General features: G+C 36.1%; 1 protein-coding gene across 3 annotated transcripts in view; it reads left to right on the top strand.

Annotated features, from left to right (window-relative positions):
- NBAS (NBAS subunit of NRZ tethering complex) overlaps positions 1-15,441 on the top strand; it is a 318,587-nt gene that overhangs the window by 131,799 nt on the left and 171,347 nt on the right. For all 3 annotated transcript variants that reach the window (XM_025454622.3, XM_025454623.3, XM_049096130.1), the window contains exons 25-27: positions 720-893; positions 7,583-7,716; positions 13,821-13,883. In XM_025454622.3, the coding sequence (XP_025310407.1) occupies positions 720-893; positions 7,583-7,716; positions 13,821-13,883 (371 nt within the window). The remainder of the gene's footprint in view (positions 1-719; positions 894-7,582; positions 7,717-13,820; positions 13,884-15,441) is intronic.

Here is a 15,441-nt window from a genome sequence, read left to right as displayed (position 1 = left end):
TCTTCCTCTGCCCCTTCCTTCCCTTTCGCTTAGTAATTTTTTCCCCCTGATAACCCACCCAGTGAAAATTGATTTGGGTTATAGGTAGGACTCCTCTTACTAGATTAAGATGTATCTTCTGGGGTAAATAAAAGAAAGAATTGTGTAATGTCAGGCAGAATGAGTATAATCATGTATGTCATTTAGAGTTTTGTGAAGGTGGATGTAAAGGGGTAAAACAAAATAGGAAAAGGAAGGGAGAGATTCTGGGGTTTTTATATAGGAGATGGTTCTCAAGTGGTTCCTTTCTAGAGCCTTTTAGTGTTTCTCTGCTTCCATCTATGGTCAGTCTCTCTCTCTCTGCACGCACGCACGCACGCACACACACACACAACATAGTTTTGGGGGTAGAGCCTCTCTTTGCTCTGAAAGACTCATGTTGAAGTAGTAGTAGTAGCATGTTTGTCTTCCAGAGCTAGGCTTAGACTGTGAGGAATCCAGAGTGATCATTGTCCTGCTGCTGGATGGACCGAAATGCTATTAGCTCTACTAGCCCCAAGCCTAAGGTGATTCTCCTGCTCCCTCTCAGCCTACCTGGGAGACAGGAAATGGAGTGCCTGTTTTAAAAAGTGTTGGGCTTCCACTGTTTAACATTAGTCTGATTAGCTGTGAGCTTTAGAATTTGTTGTCTAGTATGATCAGGTATTTAATGTGTTTGTTTTGGTTAATTGTATTTTCAGTGTTCGGAGGACAAGTATGTGACAAGTGCCTACCAGTGGATGGTTCCCTTTCTTCATCGTTGTGAGAAACAGTCTCCTGGTGTGGCTAATGAGCTATTAAAAGAATATTTAGTAACTTTAGCTAAAGGGGACTTAAAATTTCCCTTGAAGATATTTCAGAATTCCAAACCAGATGTAAGTAAAAACTCTGACTTCTTAAAAACCTCTGCACTTCTTCCTCTGCAAAATTAGATTTTGTCAGTTTGTTATAATAGGCTTTGTAAATAATTTCCCATTAAACAGAAAAGGAAATGGTTGTCATATTATTATTTTATTACTTAAATTTTATTTAAAATCAATTAATTATCATAGTGTATTATTAGTTTCAGAGGTACAGTTCAGTGATTCATCAGTTGCATATAACACCTAGTGCTGATTACGGTCAAGTGCCCTTCTTAATGTCCATCATTAGTTACCCTGTTCCCTCACTCTCCTCCCCTCCAGCAGCCCTCAGTTTGTTTTCTAGAGTTCAGTGTCTGTTATGGTTTGCCTCCCTCTCAGTTTGATCTTATTTTTTTTCCCCCTATATTCATCTGTTTTGTTTAAATTCCACATATGAATGAAATCATAGGTTGTCATGTTATTCTTTAAACAAGTTTCTATTCAGTCAAATGATTTTTTGGAAGTTCTTATGTTTATTTTATTTACTCCAAAGTTTGTTGACTTTCTGTTATACTGATTATATATATTAATATGGATCATAGTTGATAGATACTGAATTCTTGCTATAGACAGACACTGTGTAAGTGTTAACTCATTTAATCCTTATAACAGTCCTAAGAGGTGGGTATTTTTATTAAGAATTGGAGAGGATGAAAAATTGTGATATAGAATGGGTCACATAATAAGGAATGGAAGCTGGGTTCATGCATAGGTATTCTAATTTCACAGCTGTGTTCTTCACCATTAAGCTTTACCCAAACACCAATAGAAGAAGAAAAGATTCTTGCCCTTTAGGACCTTCAAAATATTCATGAAAATCTTTAGGATCTCATAAAGAAATCTATAACTATTCTTAATAATTTTTATAATTGCTAAAGAATACTTTATAGTTGACTCTCCAACAATACAGAGTTGAGGGGCACCAACCCTACCCTTATGCAGATGAAAAAATCTATGCATAATTTTCGACTCCCCCCAAATTTAACAATCAGCAGCCTACTGTTGACCTTACCAATAATGTTAAACAGTTGATTATTTTTACAAAAAAGTAACCTAGAGAAAGGAGAATGTTATTAAAATCATAAGGAAGAGAAAATACATTTACAATATGCTGTATTTATAAAGAAACAATTGGCTTGTAAGTGGACCCACACAATTCAAGGGTCAACTGTATTTATAGCCTGTACTTCTATAGAATTCAAATTGTTCAGATTCACTGGCAGGAAGTAATTTTATTAAGTGCAGCATACTTTTTACCAAGTAAATAACCTCTTAATTTAACCATAAATCGAATATGCTGTTTCAAGTGACAGTGGCTCCCTTTATATTGGAGGAGGCTCAAGCAGGATAGCACGGTCACTGTAAGCCACTGACTGACTTTGTAGTGAGATTCAAAGCGTTGGATTGGGTTTCAAGCAGAAGCCATTTAAGGCCTCTTCCAATCCTAAATTCTAATTGAGTGCATTTCCTTGGGCTAGCCTGTGTAGCAGTCTGAAGTCTTCTGAAGTATTATGGTTACAGACCATATAATCAAGATAAAAAAGAAAGCATTGCTTAGCTAACCTTACACATTTTTTGGTTACTGAAAGGGTTGTCAAGAATGTATCTGTTCTTTGGCTATTTAAAATTTTCCATCTTCTCATAAGCAGTTCCTACTTAGTATTCTATTCTGATTTCGAATTTGGTGTGGTTTGCTGTGATCCGAGGGTGGGTTGCTTATGACAGCAGAATACTATGTGAGAAGCAGGATGGATTGAATATGAATGTTTTATGAGTAAGAAAGAAGTGACTTTAAATTCCTTCCAGTAATCTTGTTTGTGATACTTCTTCCTTACAGAGTCTTGTAAATCCTTTGTATGTCGTCAGCTTTTTGTTGTTTTTACTTGGCAATTTAGCATGTGCCTTTTGAATAAAACATATAGCCATTTGCTTTTGTTGAAATATGTAAACATCAAAGCAGAAATGGTGGTGTTGGGCTTTTCCTTAACAATCCATCCTCTTTATTCTTATCAATATTATCTTTCTACAATGGAAATCTGATAATGTTGTGATCTATAGGAAACCAGTGTCTGCAAGGTAGATGTTGGGCTCTCTAGAGTGGCTTTAGAAGGTTCTTTGTGGTCTGCTTCCTATCTGTCTCTTTAGCCTTATTTCCCTCTGAGTATGAATGTGCTAGTTTACTCACATTGAACTTCTCACCCTGTCTTCATGCTGTCAGGTCTTTCTTACCTTTTTATGTTTTTATAGACTCTTTCCTTTGTTTGGGATGGTCAGCTTCTCTTTCCTTCCTTTTATAGACCCCTACCTGATAAAAATCCTGCTGTCTAAGATTTCCTCTTCTGGGATACCTGTGACTTATCTGTGCCATGACAGGTCTTGTTCTTGCCTCTGTAATAACCCACATCACACCGTGTCAATGTTCATGTGTTTGCTTCCCCTCCCTTTGTTTCCTCTGTGTGTTCCCTATGTCTCATGCATCTTTGTTACCAAGGAGTCTTGCAAAGAGCAGTTTCTCAGGAAATTTTGTCAGGGCAAATGACGGGCGAATGATTGACACTGGGTTTCATTTATGATGCCCCAGATCACTTGATTACATTTATTTGCTTTATTAGGATTGCACTCCGAGCACTGTTTTTATTTTATTTTACTTTACTTTATAAAAAGAACAAACCTTGAATCTGCCATGAGTCACGTACAGAGTGTTTGTAGTAATATAACAGGAGCAGTGATTTCTGTATCAGACAGCTTAGGCTGAGTTAGGCTGCATTAACCAAATGATCACTAAATCTGAGTTGGTGGAACAGCAGATACTCATTTCTCACAAGCACTGTATAGGCTGTGGTTGGGCTTCTGGGCTTCATTCCAGGACTTGGCTAAAAGGGCTGGCCTGTTTTCTAAGGTGTGGCACAAGAGAAGGAACAAAGTAGAACCACACAGTGACTCTTAAAGCTTAGTTCAAAGTGCATCAAGTGACAGCCTCTCACGTTTCACCGGCTAGAGGAAGGCTGTGGCCAAGCCTGTTGTTAATGAGGCAGGAAGGCATAATCCTTCTTGGGGAGTGAACACTTGGGAACATAAGACAAACACTTATTTGTCCTTTTAACTGTAGCATACGCCTCAAACTCTTCCTCTCCTTCCTAACATCCTGATTTTAAGCACTCATCTGTGATTTTAAGCTGTTGCTCTTTACTTACATGACCCTTTGGGAAGCGGAATTTGTGAAGGAACTTGGGCAAGTCTAGATGGAGGTGATTTGGAAATAAAATATTCTGCCTTTTTGTTCATGGTCTTCCATACAAAAAGATTTTTTTTTGTTGTTGTTGTTTTTTCTCTGTGTATGGGAACTATGGACTTAAAAATAATACAGTTTTCTAGGCCCAACCCAGATACAGTGTATTAGAATTTGGGGTGTATGGATCTGGAATATGCATTTGACAGTTTATCCAGCGATTCCGTTGGAAAGCTACTTGATATGTGTTGCAAATAAGTGCCACTCTTGTTTTGCTGATCCTCCAGTTCTCTTAGTGGTGAAGGTCACTTTCATCTGATCAGGAATTGAACTGTTTCAAGTCTCCCATGTCCCGTAGTGCAGTACTCCAGGGCCCTGAGTTTGGAAGCCCTGGGTGCTGACCTAGGCCTGTATCCCAGCAGTGGCATAGATGGGGAAGTCTACTTAACACTTTACACTCCTGCCTGCAATTTCCTGCTTGCCCACTTTGGGCCCACACTCTGCAGGGAATTGAAAAATGCTTCTAGAACCATGCTGTTCAGCACGATGGCCTCTAGCCATGGGTGGTTATATAAAGTAAAATAATAAAACTAAAAATTCATTTCTTTAGTCTCACTAGTTTTCTGTTATTTGTAGGTTTTTTTTTTTTTTTTTTTGTAATTACAAGTAACGCTACAATGAATAATCTTGTTCATATGTGTTTTTGTGTCTTCGGTATGCTTTCAAGGTGTATTCCCAGAAGGGGCTTCCTGAGCCTAAGGTGAGGGACGTGTTGGTATTGCCAGATTTCTCTCCAGAGGGCTTGGTCCCGTTGACATTCCCACCAACCGTGTGGGAGCATGCCTATTTCTCCACAACTTTGTGGACAAAATTAGTTGCCATATTTAAAAATTTTTGCCAGTGTTATTTATAGGTAAAAACTGGTATTTCAGTGCTGTTTTGATTTACATTTCTTTAATTATGAGTGAATTAGATCATTTCCTCATATATATGAGGGGATTATCTCTTTTTTGGTAAATTGTCCATCCGTGTCTTTCCCCCACTTTTCACTTGGGTTTTTGTTCTTTTGTGATTTAATTTTGTAGAAATTCAGATTTACTGGTGTACTTAGCCCTCTTTTTTTTGGTGTGTATTGTGTGTATTTCTTCCAGTTAGTAGGCAGTCTCCTGACTTTATTTATGGTGATTCGTGTCAAGCAGAATATTTATCTATGTGTAGTCAAATTGAGCAGTCTTTTGGAGTAAATTCTTTTGTATGATGAGATGTGGCTCAAAAATTTTTTCCCCAGATGGCTCCCTAGCTGTCCCAGCACCATTTATTAAAAATGTTGTCTTTCCTTGAGTGATTTGAGATTCCACCTTTGTCATATACCAAATTTCAAGTTGTTGGTTAGTCTAATTCTAGAGTTTTTATATTGTTACTGGTTTTTCCATACTCTAGGAACATGTTTTTATTTAATGTTTTATTTATTTAGATTTTTTTTTTTTTTTTTTTTTTTACTATTTATTTATTTGGGTGAGAGAAAGCAAGCAAGCATGGGGAGAGACAGAAGGGCAGGGAGATGGACAAGCAGACTCTGTGCAGAGTGTGGAGCCCCATGTGGGGCTCAGTCTCACTCCTGAGATCATCACCTGAGCCGAAATCAAGAGTTAGACACTTAACCGACTGAGCCACCTAGGCTCCCTTAAGAGCACAATGTTTTAATTATAGAGAGATTTTATGTGTTTTTAAAGTCTGATAAGGGTAATATTCCTCTGTAGTTTTTCCCCTAGGTTTTTGTGTGTGTGTGTGTGTGTATTTAAAGATATTCTTATATGTTTGTTTTTCCATCTGAACTTTTATAACAACTTGGCTAATTCCATAAAATAACTTGTTGATATATTTACTGCGATTATATTAAAATTATAAATTGGCAAGACCAGTATCTTTATAATGGCTTCTGCTTCAGTTGGTTTTCTACATTACTCCTTTTCATTGAAACTGGTTTCAGTTTTTTCATTTTCTTATATGAGTTGTTGATTACTATAGTTTTCCTCCATGTCTCCCATTCTTCCTGTATGTGAAATTTTTCTGCAGGACTGTGAGAGCCCATGTTGCTTAGTATGGGCTCTGGAGCCGGTTGTGTGTATTTGATTCCTCGCCTGACCAGGACCAACTTCGTGCTTTGAGCAAGTGATGTGTCTTGTCAGTGCCCGAGAGTTCCCCTTCTGTAAAACTGAGATAGAGCTAATATTAACTTTACAGGATGGTTTGAGGAATTAGGAATCAATACATATGAAGCACATAGAAATAGCGCCTGGCACACAGAAATCGGAAAAGTTAACAATTTTAATTTTTAATAATAATTTTTATTATGCTCTGTTCATCTCTGTCTGACACTTTTGCGACCTTGGATAACTCTGTCAAATGTCAATTTTCTTAACACCTTGAAGAAATGTATATAACTCCTTTAACCCTGCTACTTCAGAAAACTTCATTTCCCTGTAACCTTGACTATTTCTTCTTCCCGTCCATTGATGTGGTTTTTCTACTGAGAAGATGCCTTTGTTTGGCAGCTTCTGTCCGTCACTTTCTTAATCTGGTTTTGTGAGTTTATACTAAAATGTTGAAAACCACTAGATCTTTATTATGGAAATTACTTGAAACTTATTTTGTCATTGAATAGGGCTCTAAGAATACAGTTTCAACTTTACATTTTGGTGTCTTTGGTAATAATGTAAGCATTCTTCATGTATTAATTTTAATCCTCACAACAATGGTGTTAGGAAGATATTAGTATCTAATTGTAGAGATGAGAAGACAAGGCACAAATACAGTATTTTTATATCCCGGAAAATAAGAGAGTCTGGTTTGTGATGGGAAATGTGTATCCTGTAGAGACAGTGACCCATAGTAGCCAGCTTTCTGCATCAGAGTGTGTTCTGTGATTTGAATATTACTGCATTGCAATGTGACTTCTTCTGAATAGAATGTCAGTACTGTTTAGTTACATGACTAATATATAATGCATACTGAAAAATAGTAGATTCAAACATCTCTGAATAGTAGTTAAGGAATTTTATATATTTTTGTAATTGAAACACATAAAATTTGGCTTTAGGGTTAGAAATATTTTTAATGAATTGCCTTTTTAATTCACTGTGTTTCTTCTATCTACTTGATCCTGAATGGGTCATAAATTGAAGAATCTGTTTTTAGCAGATGCAAAGCTTATGGGTACAAATTATCTTTTCTAGCTGATTCTGTAATTAAAATGTGATTTCACTTAGAATTATTAAAGACCCCAAAAGTCTGTAAGCTAAAGAAAAGTCAAGATTTGTTTTTGCAGCTGATTAATTGCACTATTTAATATTCTATTGACAGTTTACTAGGCTATGGAAAAACTGACTGTAAATCTACTGACGTTTAGTACTGCATGCTTTATTTTCTCTAGCTGCAGCAAAAAATTATCCCTGATCAGGACCAACTGATGGCAGTAGCTCTAGAGTGCATCTACAATTGTGAACGGAATGACCAGCTGTCTCTTTGCTATGACATACTAGAATGTCTTCCACAAAGAGGATACGGGTAAGAACCCACAGCATGAGGGTCTTATTGTTGTGTTTTCATCCTAACAGCTAACACGAAAATGTTGCTTCCCTGAGTGTTCATTTGAGAGAGTTTTGGGAATATAAAAAATATACAGGGAAGAAAATGGAATCATCTGCACACCTGTTGCCTAGAGATAAACTTTTGTTTTTCCAGCAGTCTCTGAGCAGTCACTATAATCTTGTCAACTGTGATAAATTATCCGATAAAATACAAAAATACCACCACCACCACAACAAAAAAATACTTTGCTTTTAGTGGATAGACCATGAGATCTCTGTTTTGTGTTTCTAATTAAGAGTTTTTGTATTTATGGGTTTGTGATCGTCTGTGAATTATTTGTTTTGGGGCCTTGTCTATAATAATCGTGTTTAAGTGGTAATGTATGAATATACATCATTTTATTTTACTTTAGTTTTCTTTCAGTTTTATTGAGATATAATTAACATGCAGCACTAAGCTTGCGGTGTTTGACACGATGATGATGTACATAGGTCGTGAAATGACCTCTGTCAGTTTAGTTAACATGTGTTGTTGCCTACAGATAGAAAAAAAAAAAATTTTTTTTTTTTTACCTCATGATGAGATCTTTTACTCTCATAGCAACTTTCAAGGATAACATATAGCAGTGTTTTGGTTGGTTTCAGTTGGTTTCTCAAGTTGTTCCTCAATTGCAACATGTACGTTATAAGTCACCAAAGTATATTAGGTTCCCTGTACTTACTTATCTTATACTTGGAAGTTTATACCTTTTGACCACCTTTATACGGTTCCCATGTCTCCCACTCCCACCCCAGATTAACCACAAATCTCATCTTTTCCTATGAGTTTATTGTTGTTTTTTGTTTTTTGAAGATTGCACATATATGTAAGTGAGATCATCATACAGTATTTGTCTTTCTTTGACTTGTTTCATTTAGTATAATGCCCTCGAGGTCTGTCCATGTTATCATAAATGGCAGGATTTCCTTCTTTTTTTATGGCTGAATTGTATTCCACTGTGTATATATAATTAGCACATTTTCATGATTCATCTGTTAATGGACACTTAGGTTGTTTCTAATAAGTCTTGGGTGGTTTGACTAATGCTGCTCCCTCTCTCTCTTCTAAGGAAATTTATGTATTTTGTGAAATGAATGATAGAAATTACCAATTTTGTACTCCATTGTGAAATAATTATTTCATGCAGTCACTAATGGTACTGCAATCAGGTGGGTGGAAGGTTGATGGGTAAAGGATATTTGCATGGTACCAAAGTATTTCCTCAGCAACTTTTTTTTTTTTTTTTTTTTTTGGTCATTTCAGAGGGGAAATTTGGCTTTCTCAAGTAGAAGTCTAACTGCTATCACCTTTATTCAAGCTACCAAGTGTGGTATCACAGTCAGCCTGGTGTCACATGCTTCCTGCTGAGATACAGTATGAAGTAAAGTTGTTCACTCTTAGTCCAATCAGTCTTTTGGGCTGAACTTCAGTTTTACAGCAAATGCAGGGTATAGGGGAACAAGTTAAATAACATCATGAAGGAAACAAATGCAGAGTGGGAGACACTCTATAGGTCACCTGGCCTTCTCACTTTGAAAAGTCCATGTCATGGAGGAAAACATGTTGGAGCTGGGGAGGTGCTGATCTGAAATCAAGGAGTCTGGGGGTACCTGTCTGGCTCAGTCAGGGGAGCATGTGACTCTTAATCTCAGGGTTGTGAGTTTGAGCCCCATGTGGGATGTAGAGATTACTTAGATAAAAAACATAAAATAATAAAATCAAAGGATCCAAAGATACATAATCCTCTCCTATATTGTAACTATAAAGTAATGTAATTGATGAACAACTCTTTGCCGCCCCACCTTCCCTATGCTCGAATACCTGTCTTCTCACAGGAAATACTTGCATAGAACATGTTTTTCTTCTGGTCTTTGCCTGCCTTCTTGAAAACAGCTCCTGTTGTAACTGCAGTTTTAGGATTGTTGACTTCCTTTTATGGAACTCTACCTCCCCGCATACCTACTTCTACTGTTTTTTCAGTGTGGTTAAGGTAGTATTTTCATCCAGTTATGTAAATATTGGTTCTGTAGAGCTGGGTATGATTATATTTCCCTTTTATTCAACGTTTTGTTTTTTCTTTTTTTCTTTTTTTTTGAATTTCCTTTTCTTTTTTTGTTTTGTTTCCATTTATCTCCTCTCTTCTTGAAAGACTTTTTCAATAGAAAACTATTTTCTGTGGTCAAATCTGAGACAAATCTCAGTTCGTTCCCTTTTCCCATTATCCTTCTCTCTCTTTGTTTTGGAACATCCTTCTTGGAATTCCTTTTTCTTGCTTCAATGTGGGTTAATTGTCCTGTATTCTGCATAATGGCCATCCTTTGGTTTTCTGCTCTCTCATGTTATGTATCACCTTTCTGGAATCTCTTCTCCTTCGTTCACTTATTCTATCATTCTGAAGGAACACAATCTTAATAGCTTTCTATCAAAGATTACATAGAGGTATTTTTATTATAAGACTGTCCCATGTCAGAAGGATACCAGAACTGCCCCCTTGACCTTGATAGAAAGTGTGGCTGTGTGTGCAGTTGTAGGTTTATGATCACCTTTCCCTATTCCTCCCCTCCCAGGGTTGTCGAGTTGTCCTTACACCGTTGTAAACCACTACTTTGTATATGTCCTTTCTTCCTTTTCAGATATTCTAGTACCTTCTCCTCACCTCTAATGTCCTGAACTATCATAAGGATGTGTTTTATTGTGAGTCTAAATTTGTTGTGTTGTTCATTTAGATAGTCTATTCCAATTTGGAAACTCCTGTCCTGCAGATCTTTGGGAAATTTTCTTATATTCTTTCTTGATAAGTTTCCTTGGTAATATAATTTGTACTCCCTTCCTTTATCTTCCTCCATTTAAAAAAATACTTTTTTCTTTACTTAACTGCCCTTTTTATCCTTTTTCCCACTTTTTGACCTTTTGCTTAGTGATCTGAGAGTGGGCAGCCCAGGTGGCTCAGCCGGTTTAGTGCCACCTTCAGTCCAGGGCCTGATCCTGCAGGCCCAGAATCGAGTCCCACGTCAGGCTCCCTGCATGGAGCTTGCTTCTCCCTCTGCCTGTGTCTCTGCCTCTCACTCTCTCTCTGTCTCTCATGAATAAATGAATAAAATCTTAAAAAAAAAAAAAAAAGATCTGGAGTTTCTTCAGTTTTATCTTTCATCCATCTTTCAAATTTTAAAATTTATTTTGGCTTTCTTATTTAAATCCCAGGAACTTTAAATAAAAGATAGTATCCCAGTTGTTTCAGAGATGCACACCTACCTGTCCTCCCTGCACCACCACTTTCTCACCATGGCCTCTCATTTTTCATATCCTGTTTGTTTGTATCTCTGCCTTTACTTCTAGGGACTTTCTTCCGTGTTGAGTGATTCCCGATCACTAATTTATATCTAAGACATTAAAAAAAAAGCTGATTGGAAGCCATCTAACAGGTTAAAGCCTTTACATTATAGGAGTGCTTGGGAAGTTGTCATGTATGTGAGCATCTAGCTTGTTCTCTTGTTTCAGTTTTGATTTTTTTGTGTAGGATAATCTTAGAATTGTATTATGTTATAGAAATGTTGGGTAATTTGTAGATCCTTATTATTCATCACCTCACCAGCAAGTCTCAGTACTGACTACCAAGAAGGAATCCAAGCAGTTAGATTTGTCAGTGGTAAGGCTAAATGGAGACCGCAGTAATGCTTAATATGTACTTCTCCTCCTCAGTCTAGGTTTAAGAAATCTTCATATAAGGCAAGGTAAATCACAGAGTGCCTCAGCATGTGTCTATTACTCGGACCTATACAGATATGACCATAGGCTATCTCATGTCCTTTGTAAAGAGCAGGAACAGCAGGTGTGCCTCTGTGAACTGTTGGTCTCTCTGAGAGCCATGACTGTCACTAGGCAGCAAAAGGCATTATATGAACCGATTTTGTAGCAAAATGTCATTACCCATCATTTAGAAACCTGAACTCAGTGGTTATCAGGGTGTTAGTAGGAAAATTGTTCTTCCTGGGGGGTGACAAGAGATTCAGAGGCTTCTCTTAATATCTGTGTTAGAGAGCAGAAGTGGTAGGGAGTTTCTTCCTTAAATGACCTCACTAGGAAACTTGATGGACTGTCTTTCAGCTTTGTGCCTTCTTTGTTGTACTTGAACCACCTAGTCAAGCTCATTGACTCCCGAGTAATATGTGTAATTTTTGGAAATAAATGTATTAGACTTTGTTTTTCAGTAAGATAATATAAGCATAAATATCAACTAGAGCTGATCTGTCAATTTTTAAATAGTAATTTGCCTACCATGAAGTATCAATGGAATGATGATATTAAAAGAACATTTTTTAATGTAGACATTATAATTACAGAATTAGTGTGTTTTTGAAGAGTGTGTAGGCTAAGAAATGTCTCTTTTTCTTGGCTTCAGATAAATGATTTTTGATCTAACAGATTTTTTTTTTTTTTGTTAACTACAAAAACTGGATTGATACATTCTTGTTTTCCATTTATTTCCTAATGGTTATATTTCACATTATAATTTTCTAAATAACTTATAATTTTAATAGGCTAGTATTAAAATTTGGACTTAAAAATATTTTTCCTGTGGTTCTCTTCATGCCAGGGTCATCAATTTTATTCTGCCTGTGATTAGTTCATTTTTAGTGGTTACATGGTCATTTACCAATGGTAAACTGTTATGTTTTTTTCACTATTTAGGAAATGAACACTTACTTAACCTAATTATTTTTTGTGCATCTTATGTAGGTAAGCATATTCCATGTGACTGAGAAAAAACTTTAGTTATTATGTTTATGGATGTCAGTTCACAAAGAAAAATATCTTGTATTCTTGAAAATCAGTGACAAATGTTTATTGTAGAGCCACAAAACATAATTAAAACAGTACTATAGTATGTTAATAGAAGATAGCTGTGACAAGGGACCTTTTGAAGGAGTTTAAATGTAACATACCCAAACTTAACACTCCAGTTCAAGGCCTAAAACCTGGTTTAAAAAGATAGTATGATCTTTGTAAATTGCATGAATAATTGTCAAATAGAGTTAGACCAGGAAAGATTGATAATTTTAAAAATAATGAGTGGTTTTTTTGTTCAAGTTAGGGCGTTTTTAATTTTCTAAATCCAGATGGAGATTCTTATTTGGTCATCTTACTAATAATAGACTCTGAGATCTTGCTGGAATTCATTTGCATTGTTGGCTGGAAAGCACCAGCGAGTGTCAGGTACTGTGGTTCTCGGTTAGGAGCATTCCCTCCATGTTAGTAGTTATGTAGGATTGAAGGATACTTTTAAGTAGCATCTCAGCTTTGTGACAGATCCCTACATTCACTTGTACATGTGTTGTGCCTTAATAAATCTACTCTACTGGCCACATTTTCATTAGTATATGATCCTTTGCCACGATAATGTTTCTCCTAGTTGCCTGTCCACATGCTTCATCAGAAGGGGCTTGCTTTTTTATCTCCTCTACCTTCTAGGGATTATCTAGATAATGGCTGTGCTTCTTTGGGTTCCTTAATATTGGAGTAGATGCAGACGGAATGAGGACAAGGAAGAAGTCCTATATATAGAATCCTAATGGAAACTTCATAGAGGGTGGAAGGGATATAGACAGGCCTAGGAAAAAAACCAATATGCAAGGCTATCCTTCCTACTCTGTTTTACTGGTTAAAAGAATAGAACCAAATGGTGATTTTACCCTTTAACGCTTATTAAAAAAAAAAAAAAGACTTAAAATTGATTTCTAATGCTTTGTTGCCTTTTAGCAGAATCGAACTAAAAGTTCTTCAAGAAATAGTTGGCCATATCACACTAATCAGTGATAGAGAATATTCTTCTAGTCCAGTATTTTTTATCTTAATCTCTTGAGTCATGAAAGATGCTGAATGCATTCAGGAAATAAGACTAAAATTTTGCCTGGCAGTCTAAGATAGTTGTACATTAACTATAAGGGAAACATTTCTTTTTTTTTTCACGTAATTGAGTATTGTATTTTACATACAAAGGTGTAGTACTAAACCTTAATTTTTTTTTTCTCTTAATCTTTTAGTCATAAAACAGAGGTAACAACAGCTCTTCATGACATGGTAGACCAACTGGAACAAATTCTCAGGTGAGAAAAATGATAGTCTCTTGACTCTGTGCTGATGGAGGAGGTCTGTCCAAGAAATAACTTTCCATATGTCTGGTGGTTGTTTCCAGTTTGACTTCCTATTTATTTGACTCCCTTAGGAGTGAGTTTTCTTAATATAAGCATACTGCTAGCCTGTGGTAAAGTAATAAGAGCCTGGATTTTGAAGACTGGGGGATCTGTGTTCAAATGTAGGCATTGCCATTTACAAACTGTGTGATCTTTGAACCCCGGATTTTCTTATTTATGGATTCTAACTAATGAGATAATGGAATTAACATTAGATTAAGCGTTGAAAGTGCCTCCTACACAGTAGGTACACAAGAAATGTTAGTTCCTGCAGCAATTATTGTATCTGCCAGCAAACAATATTTATTAAACTCCTGACTTCCATTTTTTATTACATTTGATTGAATATCTGGATTAGAGCAAACTGCACGAGAGCCTTCAACTGACTTGGTAATAATATTCTTCACATCAGAATGAAGCACTAAACTTTCTACCTTGGAGCCTGAAATTTCTTATATGCTATTTAGGAAGTCACATGTTGTTTACGAGTATTTTTATGAATATATGAAGATGCTTTAGTGATTTTTAAATATCTGTATTAAAAAAGAAATTTTAGGGATAAGATTTTTTTTCCAACATATAATTATAGAATTATAGGTAATACCATCACTTTATGGTGGTGATATGAATAGTAAAGTATACTGATTTTCAGTCTACTAGTTAGTTTTATTCATTCAATTTAATGAACTTGAGTATAAACATATTTCAAGTTGTCTTTAAGGAAACCATGTCTTTGTGCCACGTCTGTATGTGAGTTGAATGAAGAATTAATTGCTCAGTTTCCTTAGGACTTCTGTTTCCTCCATTTTAACTACCTGGCTTGCTGCTTGTTACTTTGTGTTCTGAAAGTTCTGCATTTTTTTTTTCTTGAAAAACGCTTAATCAAGCTCTTTCTTTTCAAGCTTTGCTTATTTTAGTTTGGCTATGTCTCTCCTTTTCTCAAGGTCTCTAGAAAGTTGAACATAATTTGAATAAAGCTTAGTGGCTTAAGTCAGTATAGATTCATTCCTTACAAATTTGCATGATTACCTTTTTTTCCCCCTAATGAAACTGGGAAGAGTGATCTCAAAAAGATTCAGTGAAATAAGCACAGTATGTTCCCAGATATAACCATGAGTGATCCTGATGTCAGATTGTGCTCTTACTACCTCAAGGAAACAGTTATACCCTGTTGGTTTCTGGATGGTACCCATGTCTTCCGCTGTTTATTTTAAGTTACTGACTTATTTTTTTTCCTGACCTTTTAAAATAAGAACTTTTTATTCTTGTTCCACCTCATAGCTGCTGATTGTTGAAAAATGCTTTAGCATACATGGGATGTCAGGTGACATGACCCATGAAACCTGTCTTTATGAAGAGCTAATGAATTCTAGCCAGTCACATTCTATAAATATAGTTAATTCATAAATGTGAGGTTTGGTGAGGCCAACCATCATATATTTATGATGCTGATAATTAGTGAATGGGATAT

Source organism: Canis lupus, chromosome 17 (genome assembly GCF_003254725.2).
Source record: "Canis lupus dingo isolate Sandy chromosome 17, ASM325472v2, whole genome shotgun sequence".
Lineage (NCBI taxonomy): Eukaryota > Metazoa > Chordata > Mammalia > Carnivora > Canidae > Canis > Canis lupus.
Note: the sequence above shows the minus strand (reverse complement) of the source record. Positions and strands in the feature narration are given on the sequence as shown.